Genomic DNA, 16,659 nt, shown 5'->3' on the forward strand with positions numbered 1-16,659 from the left:
GGACTTGATGCAGAGGCCGCGCACCTCAGCTTCCGTCATCTGGACAATCTTCCCTGGACGACATCCTCGCACTGGAGGAGGAAGAGGAGAATCATTAGCAGGGTAATCCGGGCATACGCTGTCCCAGTAAGAGCGTACTTACACCCTGAGTTTTTTTTCAGGGATATGCCTCTGTCGATCGTCACGTAACTGCACACATCATCTCCCACAGGGCGAGTTATTTAAAAGAACTTCAAACTAAATATGGGAGGCAGGGTTTAGTCAACAGACAGGGGATGGAAATAGCCTGTGCGGGCACTGTAGATGTTGTTGGGAGTGTTTTTGGAGGCACTTCCTGTTGTGTAACAGCGGAAAAGAGGAGGGGGGAGTCACTTTGGTCACGTGACAAGGAGCTGTAAGGGTTGGATCATTCTATTAAATGTACATGAGGCCGATGATAAAGTTAGCAACCTCATAAATTGTTTCTTGCTCCCAAAAGACATCCTACACATCAGCAGTCGGAGACTTTAGAGCCTAAAGGTGATTTATTATACTGTGCAAATGTACAGTAAAGTGGCAGTGAGCGTCAATAACTCCACGCCTGAAACATCTTCAGCCGTCTGTCCTGCATTAGGTGGTATATGAAGTTAATTCCCTGGTGCATTCATCAAATGTTATGAGGCTATACGACAGACATGTCTACACAATAAATACAAAACTCTTCTTACTTTTTAACAGTATATTTAAATGCACATCGATGTTTCATTTAGTCTTAATACAAGAGAAATAGACTGTATACAGAAACAACCTCATATACCGCCCTGATGAAGGGAAAGATGGCAGGAAATATCTGGGGAATAAAGAGTGACGCAGCGTACTGAAGAACAGCTGAGCTACATTTCATTTTGATAGGCAAATTTAAATGATGTAAAACAGTTTTCTATGAGGTGAACTGTGTAAACACACACTGTACACTGTCAGCACTGTAGTGCAACTGAAAGAAATGACATAAAGTTATCCTGTACGGCCCAAGGTGACATCCCTGAAATGTCTTGTTTTGTCCACAACGCAAACACTTTCAGTTTACCTTCATAGAGGACTAAAGACAGCAGAAAATATAATAATACATTTGAGATGCTGAAATAAGAGAATTTGGAATTTCTTTTTTTAAACAATGACTCAAAACAATTAACTGATTATCAAAATGATTAGCTATCGATGAATAGACTAGTTGTTGCCGCTCTAGTATCCTGCACATCATAACACAACACTGAACTCGCTTTGAGTAAATGACAGCTTGTCTGGTCCTTACAAGGTAAAACACTTTGCAGTGTTTATAAAAAAAATACTCTAAATGGCCTCTAGAAATCTGTTGAGCATCTTTTCAAGCAGATACATACAAACCAGCACTGACTACAACCCAATAGGTGCCTTTGCAGTTTGAGGTTTTAACTTTCCCTGCAGTATTTCCATGTTCTGCCACTGCCCTATATATTCCCTGAGTGCTGCGATGAATGGCAGCGTCACGGACGCCTCTGCTTTTCTCCTGCTTGGTGAACCACAGAAGTGGGCCAGAGCTGACTAAGACTGCTGCTGTTAGACGACACCTCAGCAACATGATAGAAATCCTAGCAGGCGTCAAACGCCACTTAATAGGTAAATCAAAAAGACAGGGCCAGAGGAATCCTTCAGCTCCACGGCCAGAGGAGCTAGCTTTTAAAAGGGAGAAGAGAAGTGGGAGAAAGGCAGTGTGTGTGTGTGTGTGTGTGTGTGTGTGTGTGTGTGTGTGTGTGTGTGTGTGTGTGTGTGTGTGTGTGTGTGTGTGTGTGTGTGTGTGTGTGTGTGTGGGGTCAGATTCCTGCAGGTGACTCCTGCCTGCGGTCTCGCAGCTCTGAGGCTATTTTACATCCAGTTTTAAAAGGACAACAGTGTGTGTGTACATGTGCAACATGACCCTGCTATTTCTGCCCGGAGACCTTTGGGGATAAACACTGGCTCTGTCTGTCTCCTCAACCACAGCCAAACACAACCTGCCATCACACGCACCCCACCTGAAGGGTCAGACCGGGGCTATATTTAGACTGTGCAGAGGTAGGAAAAGCGTTGAATAAGAAATATAAACACCTTGTGTTATTAGTCTTTATGCACAGCATGTCCTTCAGTGAACACAACACACAAGCAAGGTGTGTGTGTGTGTGTGTGTGTGTGTGTGTGTGTGTGTGTGTGTGTGTGTGTCCACTGTCGAGAAAGTGATTTCACACCCCTCCCTCTCTGCTCTGTGATGACGCGTTTTACAGGTCTGTGCTGGCTCAGCTGACAGGGACGGAGGCCTGATATAGGCCACGCACACCCAGCAGCACCAGGCTGGAAGGATCCCCTTTCATCATGGTCAAGTTAAATCAGAGCTGGGAACACAAACTCACAAACACTTCCATTTTTCTGTCTCCTTCACACACACACACACACACACACACACACACACACACACACACACACACACACACACACACACACACACACACACACACACACACACACACACACACACACACACACACACACACACACACACACACACACACACACACACACACACACACACACAATGTGACCTTGACTTCAGATCGTACCACTAGGGGCTTGTGGGGAGGTATCCAAGCATCCTTTACTCTGTCACCACTGCACTGCAGCTTCCCCACTGAAGAGAAAGAGTGAGTGATACTGAGAGAGGACGAGAGAGAGGACGAGAGAGAGAGAACAAGAGGTGGTACCCACATCTGATTACCATGGCAACCCAGCAAGACCAATTTCCAGCCTGCAAGGTGTTGGAGAGCGGAGCTGCTGCTGTATCTCGAGGGGGGGAGGAGCCGATTTGTGGATAAAGTGGATAAATACTGGAGGTGCATCAACAGCATCTGTAACATTAGACTGACACAATCCAGCTTGGAAAGAAACGTTCTCAATATGATACTTTTACAGAACTCTAAAATTCCCACATTTCCTCGCAGATTACAGATGAGGTTTTTACACTCAGTCCACTTTTAATACTCTAACGGCGAGCTGGGGAGACCTCTGGAGATTTGAAGTTGATTCTGTGTATTTAGTATTCTAGTTAGAATATGTCTTGCAAACTGCATCAAGTTCATTTCCTGAAGCTTCAAATCAGATTCCGACCAAAAACATAGTAAATTATTACAAAGTTTTAGAAAAATTGTTTAGAAACGTCTGTGTGTCAGTCCACTTGTTGTTAACTTTGTGTTCCTTTGTCATAAGAGAAGCAGAGGAAGAGGCAGAGTTTTCTGCCAAATGTTTGGCTGGTTGCAGCTTGTTCGACTTAGAAGGGAAACTCCACTGAGGGGCGTACTACTCAGCTTATGACAACAGCTGTATGATGTGTCTGGAGGAGCTCTGACAAATTAACCCTGATGATGTCATGGTCCGTCCCTCCGGGAAGTTGCAATCTCAACATTGAATGCAAATTCAGCAAATCCCTGTGAATTCTGCGCGACCTTGCAATTGTGTCTAATCACAACTTTTCCGCAAGTTTCCTGATTAGATTTCACTAATCTCAGCAGTCCCACACACACAATGTTGAGCCACCAAACTATTAGTGATTTTATTCTCACTGGAAAAAGTTGAATTATACCAAAAAATTGCAACGTACATCACAAGTTTTTAGAAAAGCTGCTGTGAAAGCAAAGGTCCTGGAGGAGCCGCATAGTGATGTCATCAGGGTTAGCTTGGCGTGGGTGGAAATTTATATCAGATAGCCTGCGTTATAAACTGGGGCCGTGGAGTGCGAAGAATGTGGAGAGAAAGAGCTCATGTTACATTATGTAAAGTGTAGGACCATTCCTTTTTTCCCTTTTTAGGTCCACTAACATTAGCGCTTCATTATTTAGAGAAATTTCATTTTAAAAATTTGTTATCGATTCATCATTTGAGTAATTTTTAAGCAAACATTTAAAAAAACAAACAAATAAGCCAAGGAAATGTGAATATTTGTTGTTTTTTGACTGATATTAAACTGCAAGCTATTTAAATTAGTGCTATCAAACGATTAAAATATTTAATTGCGATTAATCGCATTAATGTCATAGTTAACTCACAATTAATCGCACATTTTTATCTATTCTAAATGTCCCTTGATTTATTTTTGTCCCATTATTTTTTCTCATTTTAATGTTCTTATCAACATGGAAAAGTGGATCGGCTTGCTTTGTGCAAATGTTGTTTTTATTGAAAAAGCCTCCATTGTCGCCTGGCTTTGACGAGGGGGCGGAGAATTCACATCAGCTGTGTGCTTGGCCATCAAGTGGAATTTCAGACTACTTCACAACGACAAAAACACACAGATCACTTTGGTCTTGTCAATGGAACCATTTGGCAACTTTTTAAAAGCAACATCCATTTCGGATTCTCGCGCTCGCCATCCACTCAAAACGTAACGTCTACTACTCTTAAACAAGTGTGTGCGGCGTGCCTGTTGTTTTGTTTCCGGTCTAGCTAGATCCGGTGTGGTGTTGTAGTTTTTCTAACGTTACTAGTTGTTGCAACAGCATGTGAAAAAACTACAAAGTGTGCTAGGCCAAAAAGAAAGTTAATCTCGCGATAAAAAAATTGACACCGTTAAAATGGGTTTGCGTTAACGCTGTTAATAACGCGTTTAACTGACAGCACTAATTTAATCATGTCAACGGTGGCTGTGGGAAGCTGTGATGGGTGGACTGCTTACTGACATTTCACATACCAAATGATTAATTCATTAACTTCATTAAAAGATCAGCAGATTAATCAACAGTAGGAAATAATCGGTAGTTCCAGCCCTATGTTGAGATAATACTTTTGTGTTTGCTGAGTGACAGGTATGACACACTCAAGATCTGCTTCAGATACATTTCTAAATCAAGTTCCGAGGCATGCTAACAATCAAATACATGTAAACAGTAGAGCTAGAAGACTCAATGACAGACAATCGGAACAGATGCACAGTGTTTATCGGTTAGAGGAGCTGCTTTCCCAGTCAGGATGAAGCAGGTCCCTGGCTACAACAGCTGTCGAGCTTCACTTCACGACAGCCTCGTCTGGACTGGAGGAAACTCACGTTCCACTCACATTTCCCAGCTGGTTCTTACGCAAGATTAGAGAAAATCTCCTCTTTGAGAAACCTCTCTACGGTCCTGTTCAGCTCTCCTAATTTGGTCAGGTGCGTGTGTCCGTCTGCCTAAGCTTTTAAGTTTGGGTTTGGTCACACTCTGACCTTTTCAGACTGAACGCTGAGTCCTTCCTCGAGCTCCATCCGAAAGGAGATCGCTGCACTTGCAAGCAGCTGCTTTCCCAGACCTCCTTTTCCTCCTCCTTCACCTCCTCATCTATTCATCGTTTTAGTTTTAGTTGCATGCTTGGCTGAGGCTGAACTCAAGGGTCATCGGCCTCCTCTGCCTTGCCAGTGAACTGTGCTGACGTCAGAGGACAGCCCTGCCTCCTCGTACCACCCCTCAGTGGCTTTTGCATTCCAGACAGCTCACAGACCCTTCAGACCTTAACAGCTCTGGCTGTACGAGGCTTCAGTGCAGCCTGGAATACACCACTGCTTCTTAGGGCATCTGCAAGACGCATCAACATCCAAGACTTGTTTTTTGAAAATGAAATGAATGTTCCAAGTTAATAAAAAAAAAAAAAAGGGTTCTGGGTGGAACCAGATCTATAGGACTATGACTAACAAGAAAGCTCACTAGGAAAGCATGCACAGGGAAACCACAGTATTTTAACACATCTAAAGCTGAAACAAACACTGAGGCTGCACTTCATTTCCCTTTGTAGACCTCGACTTCAAGCAGACAGCCTGCTGTTTGTACATCTCACAGTGACTGAACTAAAACTACAATTTTCTCACTAATAATTAATAATAAAAATGGATGCTATAATCAAATAGCAAAGAGTCCAAGGAGGTGTCCTCAGAGGTCTTGTTTTGTCCAACCAGCAGTCTGCAACCTCAGATATTCATTTAAGAATGACATAAAAACATAGAAAAGCAGCAGATTACATTGGAGAGGCTGTCTTCCTGTCGCTGGAAAAATGACTTCACAATTAACTGATTTGGTTTCATTTGAGCTGTGAAGGAAATGGCCTGTTTAATAAAGTAATTTAATGCTCCATGGAAGCAGTAATAGATCTAAGATCTAAGAAGTTGTGAAACACGGGACAGAAAATTCGCTGCCAATGTTTTGAGTCATTCTTTTTAAGCAAAAGGGCTGAATGTCCTGTGGTTGCAAGTCTCAGTCATGAGCATTTTCTGCCTGTCTTAGTCTTATTTGATAGTAGACAAGGGCTCTAATTAAAAGTACATCCATCCACCCATCATGGGGACGATAAAAAACGAATGGTCGTGGGATGGAAGTTAGACACCTCAGCCTAAAAAACCCACTGCTGTCACACACACACACACACACACACACACACACACACAAAGCGAGAAGACAAACGCCGCACGAAGTGATGACGGGATTTGCCGCTTTCTGGTGTCACTGTCGGCAAAAACCGTGGAAGAAACAGAGATAAAGTCAATGACAACCTCTCTCTCTCTCTCTGTTGATTTATGAGTTGAATAAGTGCAATATGAATAAATGAATGAATATGTATATTTAACACACGTTTGAATTAACTGTTCTCCATGGCCATTCATTTATACCCCGCATCACCTTTAAAATCACAATAATATAATTGGGATGGCCAGCATTTACTTTAGGGCGGTTTAAATTGTATTTCGGGACAGTTTGGGACGGTGGTGAAAAAGGTTTGAACCCTGGTAAACTACAAAGCTTTAGGTTTCGGACTGTTGGTCATAAAAAACAGCAGTGGAATTGTTGTCATTTTAATAACGGTCAAGAAAAGGAGCACATCAGTTCCAGCCTAAAGTTGATGGATGCAACTGATGACATGGTGTAAAACTTTTTTTCTCATTATTTTGCCGTGCTATTCCTGTCTTTTTATTGATCTTTTATTTTTAACCAATACAGTTGAAACGTTAACCGAGGTCGTTTGTTTAACCATCCTCTGCTAAGAGAGATGATAGCCTATTATTACAGTCTCAATGCCCTACCGCCCAGCTCCGCTCACTGACCTTTGTCACAGTGGTTGATCTTTCTAGGTACAAGTGAGCCGGTGTTCCCTGAATTCAAGTCCAGCTGCCTACAGTTGGGGAGTTGATTGACTAAATACTTGGGAGGATCTTTAGATACGGCCCAACCCACCATTGTGTTGCACGCTGAACCACACCAGAGCTGTTACAACCCACAACCTGACACACTCCCAACATCAACACACTGACTTGTCTTCTGACTAACTTCACAAGATTTAAGTAGGAGCAGTGCTGGGTAGAGCTTTGGTTCAAGAGTTGACTTTTTATTCTTTGTGGATTTGATTTAACCTCAAACTGACAGTAGTTCAATAGTGAAGAACAACTTTGGAAACTTTTCATCCAGCACTAGGGCCATTTAGACATAAAGCAATGTAAATGCTTTTTCTCATAAATGGCAAACCTAGAGGCACAAGGGGGTAATTGCTGCTTTTCAGTCATCATGTCTTCTGCTTCACCAGTTGCAAACTACTTCCTAAGGGCCAAGCAGGTCAACTATTTTTCCATTTATTTAAAAAGAGCAGAGTTCACTTAAACTGTGTGTGTTTGAGCCAAAGAGAGAGAGAGAGAGAGAGAGAAAGAGAGAAAGATAAGTGAACTACACACAGATTGCTTCTTGAAGGCATTACCATATATGGGCTCTACTGTATGGAGGAAGGAGGAAGTAGGCTAGTCAGTCAGGACAAAGGGGGAGCACTTGAAGGCTCTGTTGTTGGTATGAGATAGACGGAGTACTAGCCAGGCACAGGCCGGGGCTCCGTCGTCAGCCAGTGAAGGTCCACAACAATGTAACGGCTGTCAGCTGCTCTGGCAGAGAGCTGCGTAAGCCCATTCACATCAGCAAGAAAACACACTCCGATGTCAGCGCAATATCAGGAGCTTAAAAATAGGGCTGACCTCATAAGGCAGTTATTCAACGCTTTTCAGACTGTTCTATGATTTAACTGCTAATACTTTTTTTATACTAGTGCCAATATATTTTAGTACCGATACTTTTTCAATACCTTATGTTTAAAAAATGTAATCCCTCTTTTGGGGGCGCTCCCTTGAGCTAGTGGTCTAAGATGTGTGCCATATCCCCAGTTTGATGAAGGCTGGGACTGGGTCGACACTAGGGCTGCACATTTAATCGCAATATGGCCAAAGAAAACATGTTTGGTTTTGATGAGATTAGTGAAAATTTAATTTGTGATGCAAAAATGATCATTCATTGTGAATAATATCGCAATCGAACAATTTGTCATGTAGTCATCCGACAAATAAAGGCAGAATTGCCCAAAAACAGACAAACAAAAAATTATTTCTTGCTTCACAGAAGTTCTTGTAAAGTCATATAAGGAAGTACCCAGTCTAAAATGGATGACTAACTGATTAAGTAAAAACAAAATGATAACAAACCTGACCACATTTTTGGAGACCATAACTGATTCTGATAATTGATTAATAGTTCTGGGTAATTTTTTAAAAGGTACTTCACAATTAGGGTGCTCCGATCAGGATTTTTGGTGCTGATTACCAATCGCTGGAAGCAGTATCAATCGATACCAATAACAGGGTGTATTTGAAGCCTTCTATATACCGTATAGCATTAATTATTTATTTTACTATTCTTAACAACATAAGTAAGCATTAAGAGATGAAAAAGTAGCATTTTCTCTAATTGCCGAGCTAAGACGTACAAAAGAACTTGTAATGGGTCAAGCAGAGCCGTGAATTCTAAGCAGGTATGACTGTGCATGTTTTAGTCACTGCTGCGCTTCACAGCACCAATAAAGATGCCCTGTCAGACCTTTTTTAGCTCTCCACCTCCATTCTCTATTCTTTCCAACTGGGCACGAGGCCAGCAGCTCCCCTCCACTCCTCCGTCTAACCCTCTCCCACACAGTGGTGATGGAAAACAGTGACCCCTCAGTGAACGAGAAACACAAAGTAACTCTGGCGAGGAGAGCGGGAGCGAATCTTAGGGCAGAAATCCCGACTGTGATGGCATTTCTGTGCGGGCTTTGCTTTTTCAGAGGACGTTTTGTTCGCCTCTAAGTGCCACGGGTGAATGGCTGTCTTTGTGGGGCAAGAGAAAGGATGAAATTGAGAGGAGAGACTGGAGGAGAAATAAACAGGAGGCATGGGCAAAGTGGGAGAGACGGAGAGGAGAAGAAAATGAAAGAAATGCAGGGAGGAACTGAAGCTCGAGTGGGGGAGACAGAGAAGGCGAGGGAGTGAATGGAAGGAGAGGGGAGGGAGGGTTTATTGGAAAGCCTAGCTGGGCAGCTGAAAAGCCTGGGTGAGCTCTGTGCCACGTTTGGTGCCAGGGGGTGAACGCTCCCCGCCGCACAGGCTCCACCATTGTTGTTTCCATAACAGAGTGCCACGCCAGCAGCCTGAACATCACGCAACGCAGCAGCAGTCCTACACGTCCGGAGAAAACAAGGCGGGTGACATCAGTGTAAAATGTATTCTGGAGGAGCACAACAAAAGACCTATAGGTGCATTATAAACTGCTGAATATCATAACTTTTAACAAACACTTTATTTGTTCTTTAACTCTTTCAGTTCTGACTAGAACATCTTACTTACATAGCAGGGTAGAAAAGCTCCTGAATGTGGCATCACAGCCCAGAAAACATTGAGATACCCTGACAAATCAAAGGATGTCTTAAACCTGCATTCTATGTAATGGCCAGTAGGGGGCAGCTCCATTGGCTGCAATACAAACTCATACCATGCACTCTAATGGAGAAATTAATGTACTTCTAACTTGATTTATGAGCTCAGTAAACAGTTTCCTGATGAGTTTATGGTCTAAATCTCTAGTTTCAGTCTTCTTCCATACAACATGATGTTCATTTAGTAAACAATGGTCCCATTTAGAGTAAAATAGACGATAAAGCAGGGTATGCTTTAGGGCGTGGCGACCCTGTGATTGACAGGTCATTCTCAGTGAGTCCATCCAGCGCAGAGCAGCAAACTCAGACCAAACTGTCAAACTAGACAGTGCCTTTGATTGTACCCATGCCTTTGGGTAAAATAGCAATATATATCAGCAATACACTTGACAAATGGTTCAGTGTCGACAGTTTCACTTAGGCGCATTTAATGCAAACGACCACAGAAGCACATGATAAATACGCCCTGGCTCATAAACAGCCTTGATAATGGAGCATGCTATGAGTGAATAACCAACATGATGTCAGTCACTACCTACTTCTAATACATCTCAAGAAACAATCCACAGGCAGTGCACAATAGAGAGGGACTCAGCAACAAAACTGTATGAAGAATATGTACAACAAAGTACATACATTCAACCAGAAATAATCAATACTTATAATGTTTTAGTGATGCATTGTTCAGGTATATCACCCAGACCTACTTTATCATGTGTTTATAACTCCTTACATAATACAAAATAAGCTGCTGGGCTGCAGTGTGGAAAGTGGATGCAGACTGTCCAAAAACAGTGCGTACTCAGCAGTCAGCGACAATTCCACTTCAGGGAAATAAACACGATCTGGACAGCCCGTACACAGAGAAATGCTCTTTAGGAGATTTTATGTACTCGGTTACAACTGGCTGGTGTCTTTGCCCTTAAACAAAAATGACAAAATGGCTCCGTAATGCAACTTTCCACCCCCCCCCCCCGGCTGATGTATGGGACCATGGTGTTGATTGTGCCACATAAAGCCTACGGGCCACCTGTGCTGGCAGGCCAGACAGAGGGCCTGTTGTCGCTACAGCCCGGGCCAGTGTGGGCTTAGCATGGGCATGTTGGGAGAGCTGGGGCCTGTAATAGCTGCTTTGCTGGATCACATAGACAACAGCACAGCAGTAGTAAAAACTAATGAGAAGGATAAGGAGGGGCCTGTTATGGACAACTCAAGTACCAAACAGAAAGACACACGGTCGGTTCAGTAAACTGTGCACAAACATGCGGGGAAGGAGATGTGCCATCTTGCTGAGGCATGCTGTCGCGGTTTAGAGACAACTGAAGCATTACTATGAATGCTGGGAAAAATGCGACATCAGCTCAAACGTGCTATAACCAACTGCGGTGACTCTGCTGTGAAATCCGAAACAAGCTACTGAGAGTTGCACCAAAACAGCAAATGACTGATTGATCTCCCACAGTGCAATGCAATGCTGTGTACTGTGGCTCTGACAATATTGATTTTCTCTCACTGTAGTGAGAGGACGTCACTCCCCTGTTATTAGACACCTAACTGCCAATTAAGGTCTGCATGTTTTTTAATCAACTCATGTCATGAATACTTATGCATTGGGAACACCAGCAGCCTTTTAAAACAGAACTTAGAGCCACCAAGCTAGTGAGACAATGATAAGCTAAGGCCTCATTATATTGCCGTATTTTGTTTCGTGATATTGTATTCTTTCTCAAAAACACTATTGATGTTAGATAGCAGTGTTGCAAATGTAAACTGGCTATGATGTATGCATGTGGTGTTTTAAAAGCGCATTATGTTGAATTGTTACCTCTGTATCATATTGCCAATACACAGTCCTATTCATGAGACAGGCAGACTCTGACTGCATAATATCCAGACAGATACACACAGAAATACAAATGCCATTTTAATTACACAGACAAATGGCTTTAATAAGTCCATATACACCATTCACTAGGCTGCTTATCTTTCAACTCTGACTCACAGGACTGGTCACAAGGCAGCAAATGACAAGTCATTGTATTCAGAGTGACAAATGAAACCAGAGAGGCCAGAAACCTACACGCTGAAGCCACTGAGGAGGCTTCACTGATTGTAAACCATGTTGTCAGTCGATCAGGTTTAGCCTGTCGGCTAGACAACGCCTGTCAACCCACCCACTAACTGTGTGTGTTTGTGTTTGCATGTCCACACTCAATGGATGAATTTGACAATGTGTCTTTTTCCTCTACATTTCGCCTACACAAAGCTTCTAGTATAAACATGTTTAGATAAATACACAAATACATTTTGTGTTATAGAGGAAAGAACAACTGATGATGTATGACTGACTCCAACCGATCATTTTCCCAATGCTAAAATAATTATACACAATACAGGTTTCATCTACTGTACCTGTACTCACTACTTATTATATGTTTTATGTTATTACAGAAGTGGCCTCGGTGTATTATCATCAACACTTATGTATGACACTGTTTCACAACAAATACTAAATAATAATGCCACAGAAAAAGATTAGTTCTGAATCAATGTGCCGGTGGGAAACTGTAGGTAATAGCACCAAGCAAATATCATTTCAGATGTGTTTGATATTTGCATGAATGTGGACGTCCAAGTCAGCAAACAATGGGAAGAGGAAAAGGAGATTCTCTGAGTAAGTGCCTTGGTGAGATTTCTATACTAGAATAAGTTGTGGGAGAAGTGAGTGATGATGCATGACAAGGTTGTGACCAGTGGTTTATTTACTGTGGCCATGAAGCTACTCATTTTTATAAGCCATGCTAGCGGTGTGGCTCTATGAATAGCAATGTTGGTCTGTAGGTCGGTCCACCGCTTTGGTCCAGACTGAAATGTCTCAATAACTTTTGGATGAATGGCCACAGAGCTTTGTACTGACATTCGTGGTTCAAAAGGGGATACATCCTGATGACTGACTTTTCCTCTAGTGCCACCATTAGGCTGGCACGTGGTTTTGAGTGAAATGTTTCAACAGCTGGGTCAAAATGAAAGTTGGTACACAAAGTCAAGCCCTTTTAAAAGGAGGAACTGGAATAATTCTGGTCACCTTCTGAGATTTCTGAGTTAGCTCCCGATCCCACACAGCTGACACAAAACAAAAGATGGGATCGGGTCAATAAAGTTCAATAAAGCTCAATATAGCCGATACCGATCAGTTAAAAGATGCCTTGATCGGTGCCGGTTTTCTCCAACCTTACGTCACAGCATAAACATGGATGGAAAACTTGAATTTAAATTTTTTTAAATTTAAGCGCTGTGATGTTTTGTAATTGGGTAAATGCCACTTCACATCATCAATGTTCAATATTAAAAGACATGACTGGAGAGATAAAAATAAACCACTGAGCTGAAAGTCTACTGTATTACTGTATTGCCCCTTTTACACTCTCTCCTGTGTGTGTTTGAATGTCCACACAGTGGATTCATTTGACAATGTGTCTTTTCCTCTACATTTTGCCAACACAAAGCTTCTAGTATAAACATGTTCAGATTAATCCCCAAATATATCTTGTGTTGTAGAGGAAAAAAGGGTCACCAAAGGGTAGGTTCATTTCTACCAGGGACAGCTGTGCCTGTTGACATTTAGTAAGAGATCCGAGAGCTCTCTCTCCCTGTGCGTCTCTGCGCATGAGTACATGCTGTAGGTTCTTGACTGGCACCAGAGCTCATTGACAAAGTGAGAGATCAGCCGCCCATTGAAGTGGTTTAGGAAATCCCGTCCTGTCTTAGGGAAAAGGTCCCTTTATTCCCGCGGAGACGGCCCAGCTACTCCCTAGTACGGCAAGTGAAAACACTCTGAGCTTGTTGAGGCGAATGCCAGGAGAAAGAGCCACTGACGGAGCATTTAGTAAACGTCTCGATGAAAGCATGCTGTAGATGTAATCTGGTTGAGTAAACTAAGATGAGGGATAGCAAGGTTTCATCAGTAAGGAAGCCAGCTATTTGAATGAGTCAACTTCAGATTTATAAAATCCTGATGGGCATTTTTCACCAACAACTAATCATCTAATCACTAAAATAACTGCCAGCTTAATAGATACAATACTGTTTAAACAGGCAGTCCCACTATTTCTAAATTTTAATTTTGCCAACATGAACAAGAAACATTCAGTATAAATGTACAATTTGAAAATCTACAATTGAGTTTACGGTCAACAGCTCCAGAACAGACGACTGAGTGGAGATTGTTTTGTCAACTGCTTTTTTAAGTTTTAAAACATTTTATTTAGATTCTTGTTTTGCTTGAAGAAAAATTCTAAAACCAAAGTATATATATATATATATATATAAAAAAGTCTCATTTTCATAACTGCACAAAACTTGGAAATTGTACTGTCACCATTTCACAGACCAATTTCAACATTTGTCAAACTCTGGTTTTGATCCAGACACATCAGCCATAAAAAGAAACCATTAGCACTGAGCCTTCACTCTCAGTTATTTCCACACCAAAAACATTTTTTAAAAAGGAGCCAGCCGGATGCATACTGGCTGTAGATGGAAAGAGAAAGTGGCTGAAAGAAGATGGATGGTTGGGATACATTCACAGCTCACATCTGGAAGCCTTTATGGCCAGAACCCTCCAATTTCCTCCACTGAGGTTTCCCCTCGTTGCTGCATAAAAAAGAAACTAAATATGTAGCCGGCTTACTAGCCACAGTATATCCTTGCCCAGTTGACAATAAAGCCTCACATTACTGTACAGCTGACACACACAAACAGCAAACGAGCACTATTATGTAATGAGTCCTAATCAATCCAGATGATTAGGTTCTATTGACATGTTGAGCCACAGCGTGTTCATTCATTAGCATACGCTGCTAAGCTGTGTATGTTTGTTATCTGTGTGTGATTTTCGGCACACTGAATCTGTGTGTGTGTGTGTGACAGACAGACAATCAATCACGACTGTTTGTCCACCACTGCCTCGGCTCTCCACATGTTTACTGAAGACACAGAGTCTCTGTGTCCTCAAGAGAATGAAAGAGACGGAGAGATCAGCTCACCTATGTCAGGATCCCTTATTTAGCACTGCTAAGAAAGTCATCCACCGCTACCCAACACATAACAATGGTGTAGGAGCAACAAAAAGACTTTCTTCGAAAGTACTGAAGTCACTTTTGTGCAGTAGTATCAGACTGAAAACTACTAGTATTAGAAAAAACTTATTTCCAAAATATCAACACACACAGCTAAAGCCTATTTTATCACAGATGTATAAAACTATTTAAAAGTTTGATACAGGCTTTTTTAACTCAATCTGCCAACTGTTGCATTAATGTTAAAATCTTCCTAGGATAACAGCTGTAATCCATTTGTACAGAAAAACTGCCAACTTTAGGACTGAGTATGGTTGATACTGGCAATGGAATTACAAAATACATGGTGCAAGGTTGACAAAAGTTACTTCATTTTGAAATGCTTACAGGATACAGACTCTGCAGGTTTGTTTAAAGTGGAATATCACCAAGGCCTGTGGCTTGTGAAAACATTACCATTCAGAAATATTCTCATATAAACACCATAACCCCGTGACGTGCCCTCTCTCTTCAGCTGAGAAACTCTTATGCCAAATCCCATCTGAAAACTTGACATTTCTTGTTATGATTGCGGGCAAAAGATATATATACACACTGGACACAACATTTTAAATCTCTTCAGGGAGCAGCCAGTTGTGTTGAAATGTTCGGCCGCCCTCATTCACCAAGCTGCACTTTGTTTCAAAAGAAATATGAACTTATGAGGCTGATGTGCACCGCAAGCTACCGCCCACCGTGCTCTATTTTGTTGTTAAGAGCTTGAGGAAATATAAGCAGAGACGTTTTTACGATTGAGCTTTTTCCTTAAGTGAAAACTACTTGGCTGCTGTTTTATATGCTGCAGGCCAACGCGATGACACCAATAATGGTGTAATACAAGTATTGCGACATTAATGAAGGCAACATTAAAATGTGTATTAGTTTTAAGGTGGGTTTAACGTTCTCCACCATACTCGACCTGTCGGGGTTCAACCAGCAGTACTATAACTTTGTTACCATTCAATCTTCACCCTCACTTTAACACTCAAAAAACAATTCCTGAAACGCCTCAGGTGTCATTAGCTATGAATTCATGATAAGTTGCCTGAAGGTGTGCCTCCGGTTCGCGTTACCGACGGACGGGACTGGTCCTGTCCACTCCTACACCGGGATACGCTAGCAAGTAACGCGGGCCTTTTTCTAGTCAACCCGAGTCTAAACGAAACCCAAATAACCTTTGAGGACTATAGGCCAAAACAACGGGATAATATGAATGTAATATGGTTGCAAACTCACCCTCTAAAAGCCGGGAAATCAGCGAGTCGACGTCCAACTCCCCCTCCGCCATTTCTGTAACGAACAGCTCTGCCCGCCGCAGTCTGGAGCTGGCAGGGCAGGCACCGCCTCACTGCACTGAAACGCACCGCCAACCTCCTCCCACTCACGGGCCTCCCATTTAGGACTATTATGCTGCGTTAAAGTTCCCCTCGGATATTCGAGTTCCTATCACAGAGAGGAGGAAAGTGGAGTTTATAATTAGCCATACATGAAGTGATAGTTACACCCTGAATTGTTACGACAATCACTCAGTAGCTTTTTCTAGAGCTTTCGACCGCATCTCTCAGTCTTCCTCTGCAGATTTCAAACTCAAACAGTGTTTCCAAAGTCAAGAATGAACCTTCAAGCTCATCTCTAAAGTAATGTCCGTGTAGCATTTACAGATTATATTTTCCTTCCTTACCTCAGCCATTGCTTTCCATTCATTTCCAAACTCAATAAGTGGTCTCTTGGGACTTACTGGAGGGTAAAGTAGCTTTTGCTT

The 16,659-nt window shown here is 42.2% G+C and overlaps 1 protein-coding gene across 1 annotated transcript in view; it reads right to left on the bottom strand.

Moving 5' to 3' along the window:
- LOC127349511 (serine/threonine-protein phosphatase PP1-beta catalytic subunit) overlaps window positions 1–16,287 on the bottom strand; it is a 24,183-nt gene extending 7,896 nt beyond the window's left edge. The window contains exons 1-2 of the mRNA XM_051375320.1: window positions 16,134–16,287; window positions 1–71 (exon numbers count right to left, since the gene is read on the bottom strand). The exon at window positions 1–71 is cut by the window's left edge and continues 61 nt beyond it. Of these exons, the coding sequence (XP_051231280.1) occupies window positions 1–71; window positions 16,134–16,185 (123 nt within the window). The 5' untranslated portion in view covers window positions 16,186–16,287. The remainder of the gene's footprint in view (window positions 72–16,133) is intronic.
- Window positions 16,288–16,659: the final 372 nt, after the last annotated feature.

Source organism: Dicentrarchus labrax, unplaced genomic scaffold (assembly GCF_905237075.1).
Source record: "Dicentrarchus labrax unplaced genomic scaffold, dlabrax2021, whole genome shotgun sequence".
Classification (NCBI taxonomy): Eukaryota; Metazoa; Chordata; class Actinopteri; family Moronidae; genus Dicentrarchus; species Dicentrarchus labrax.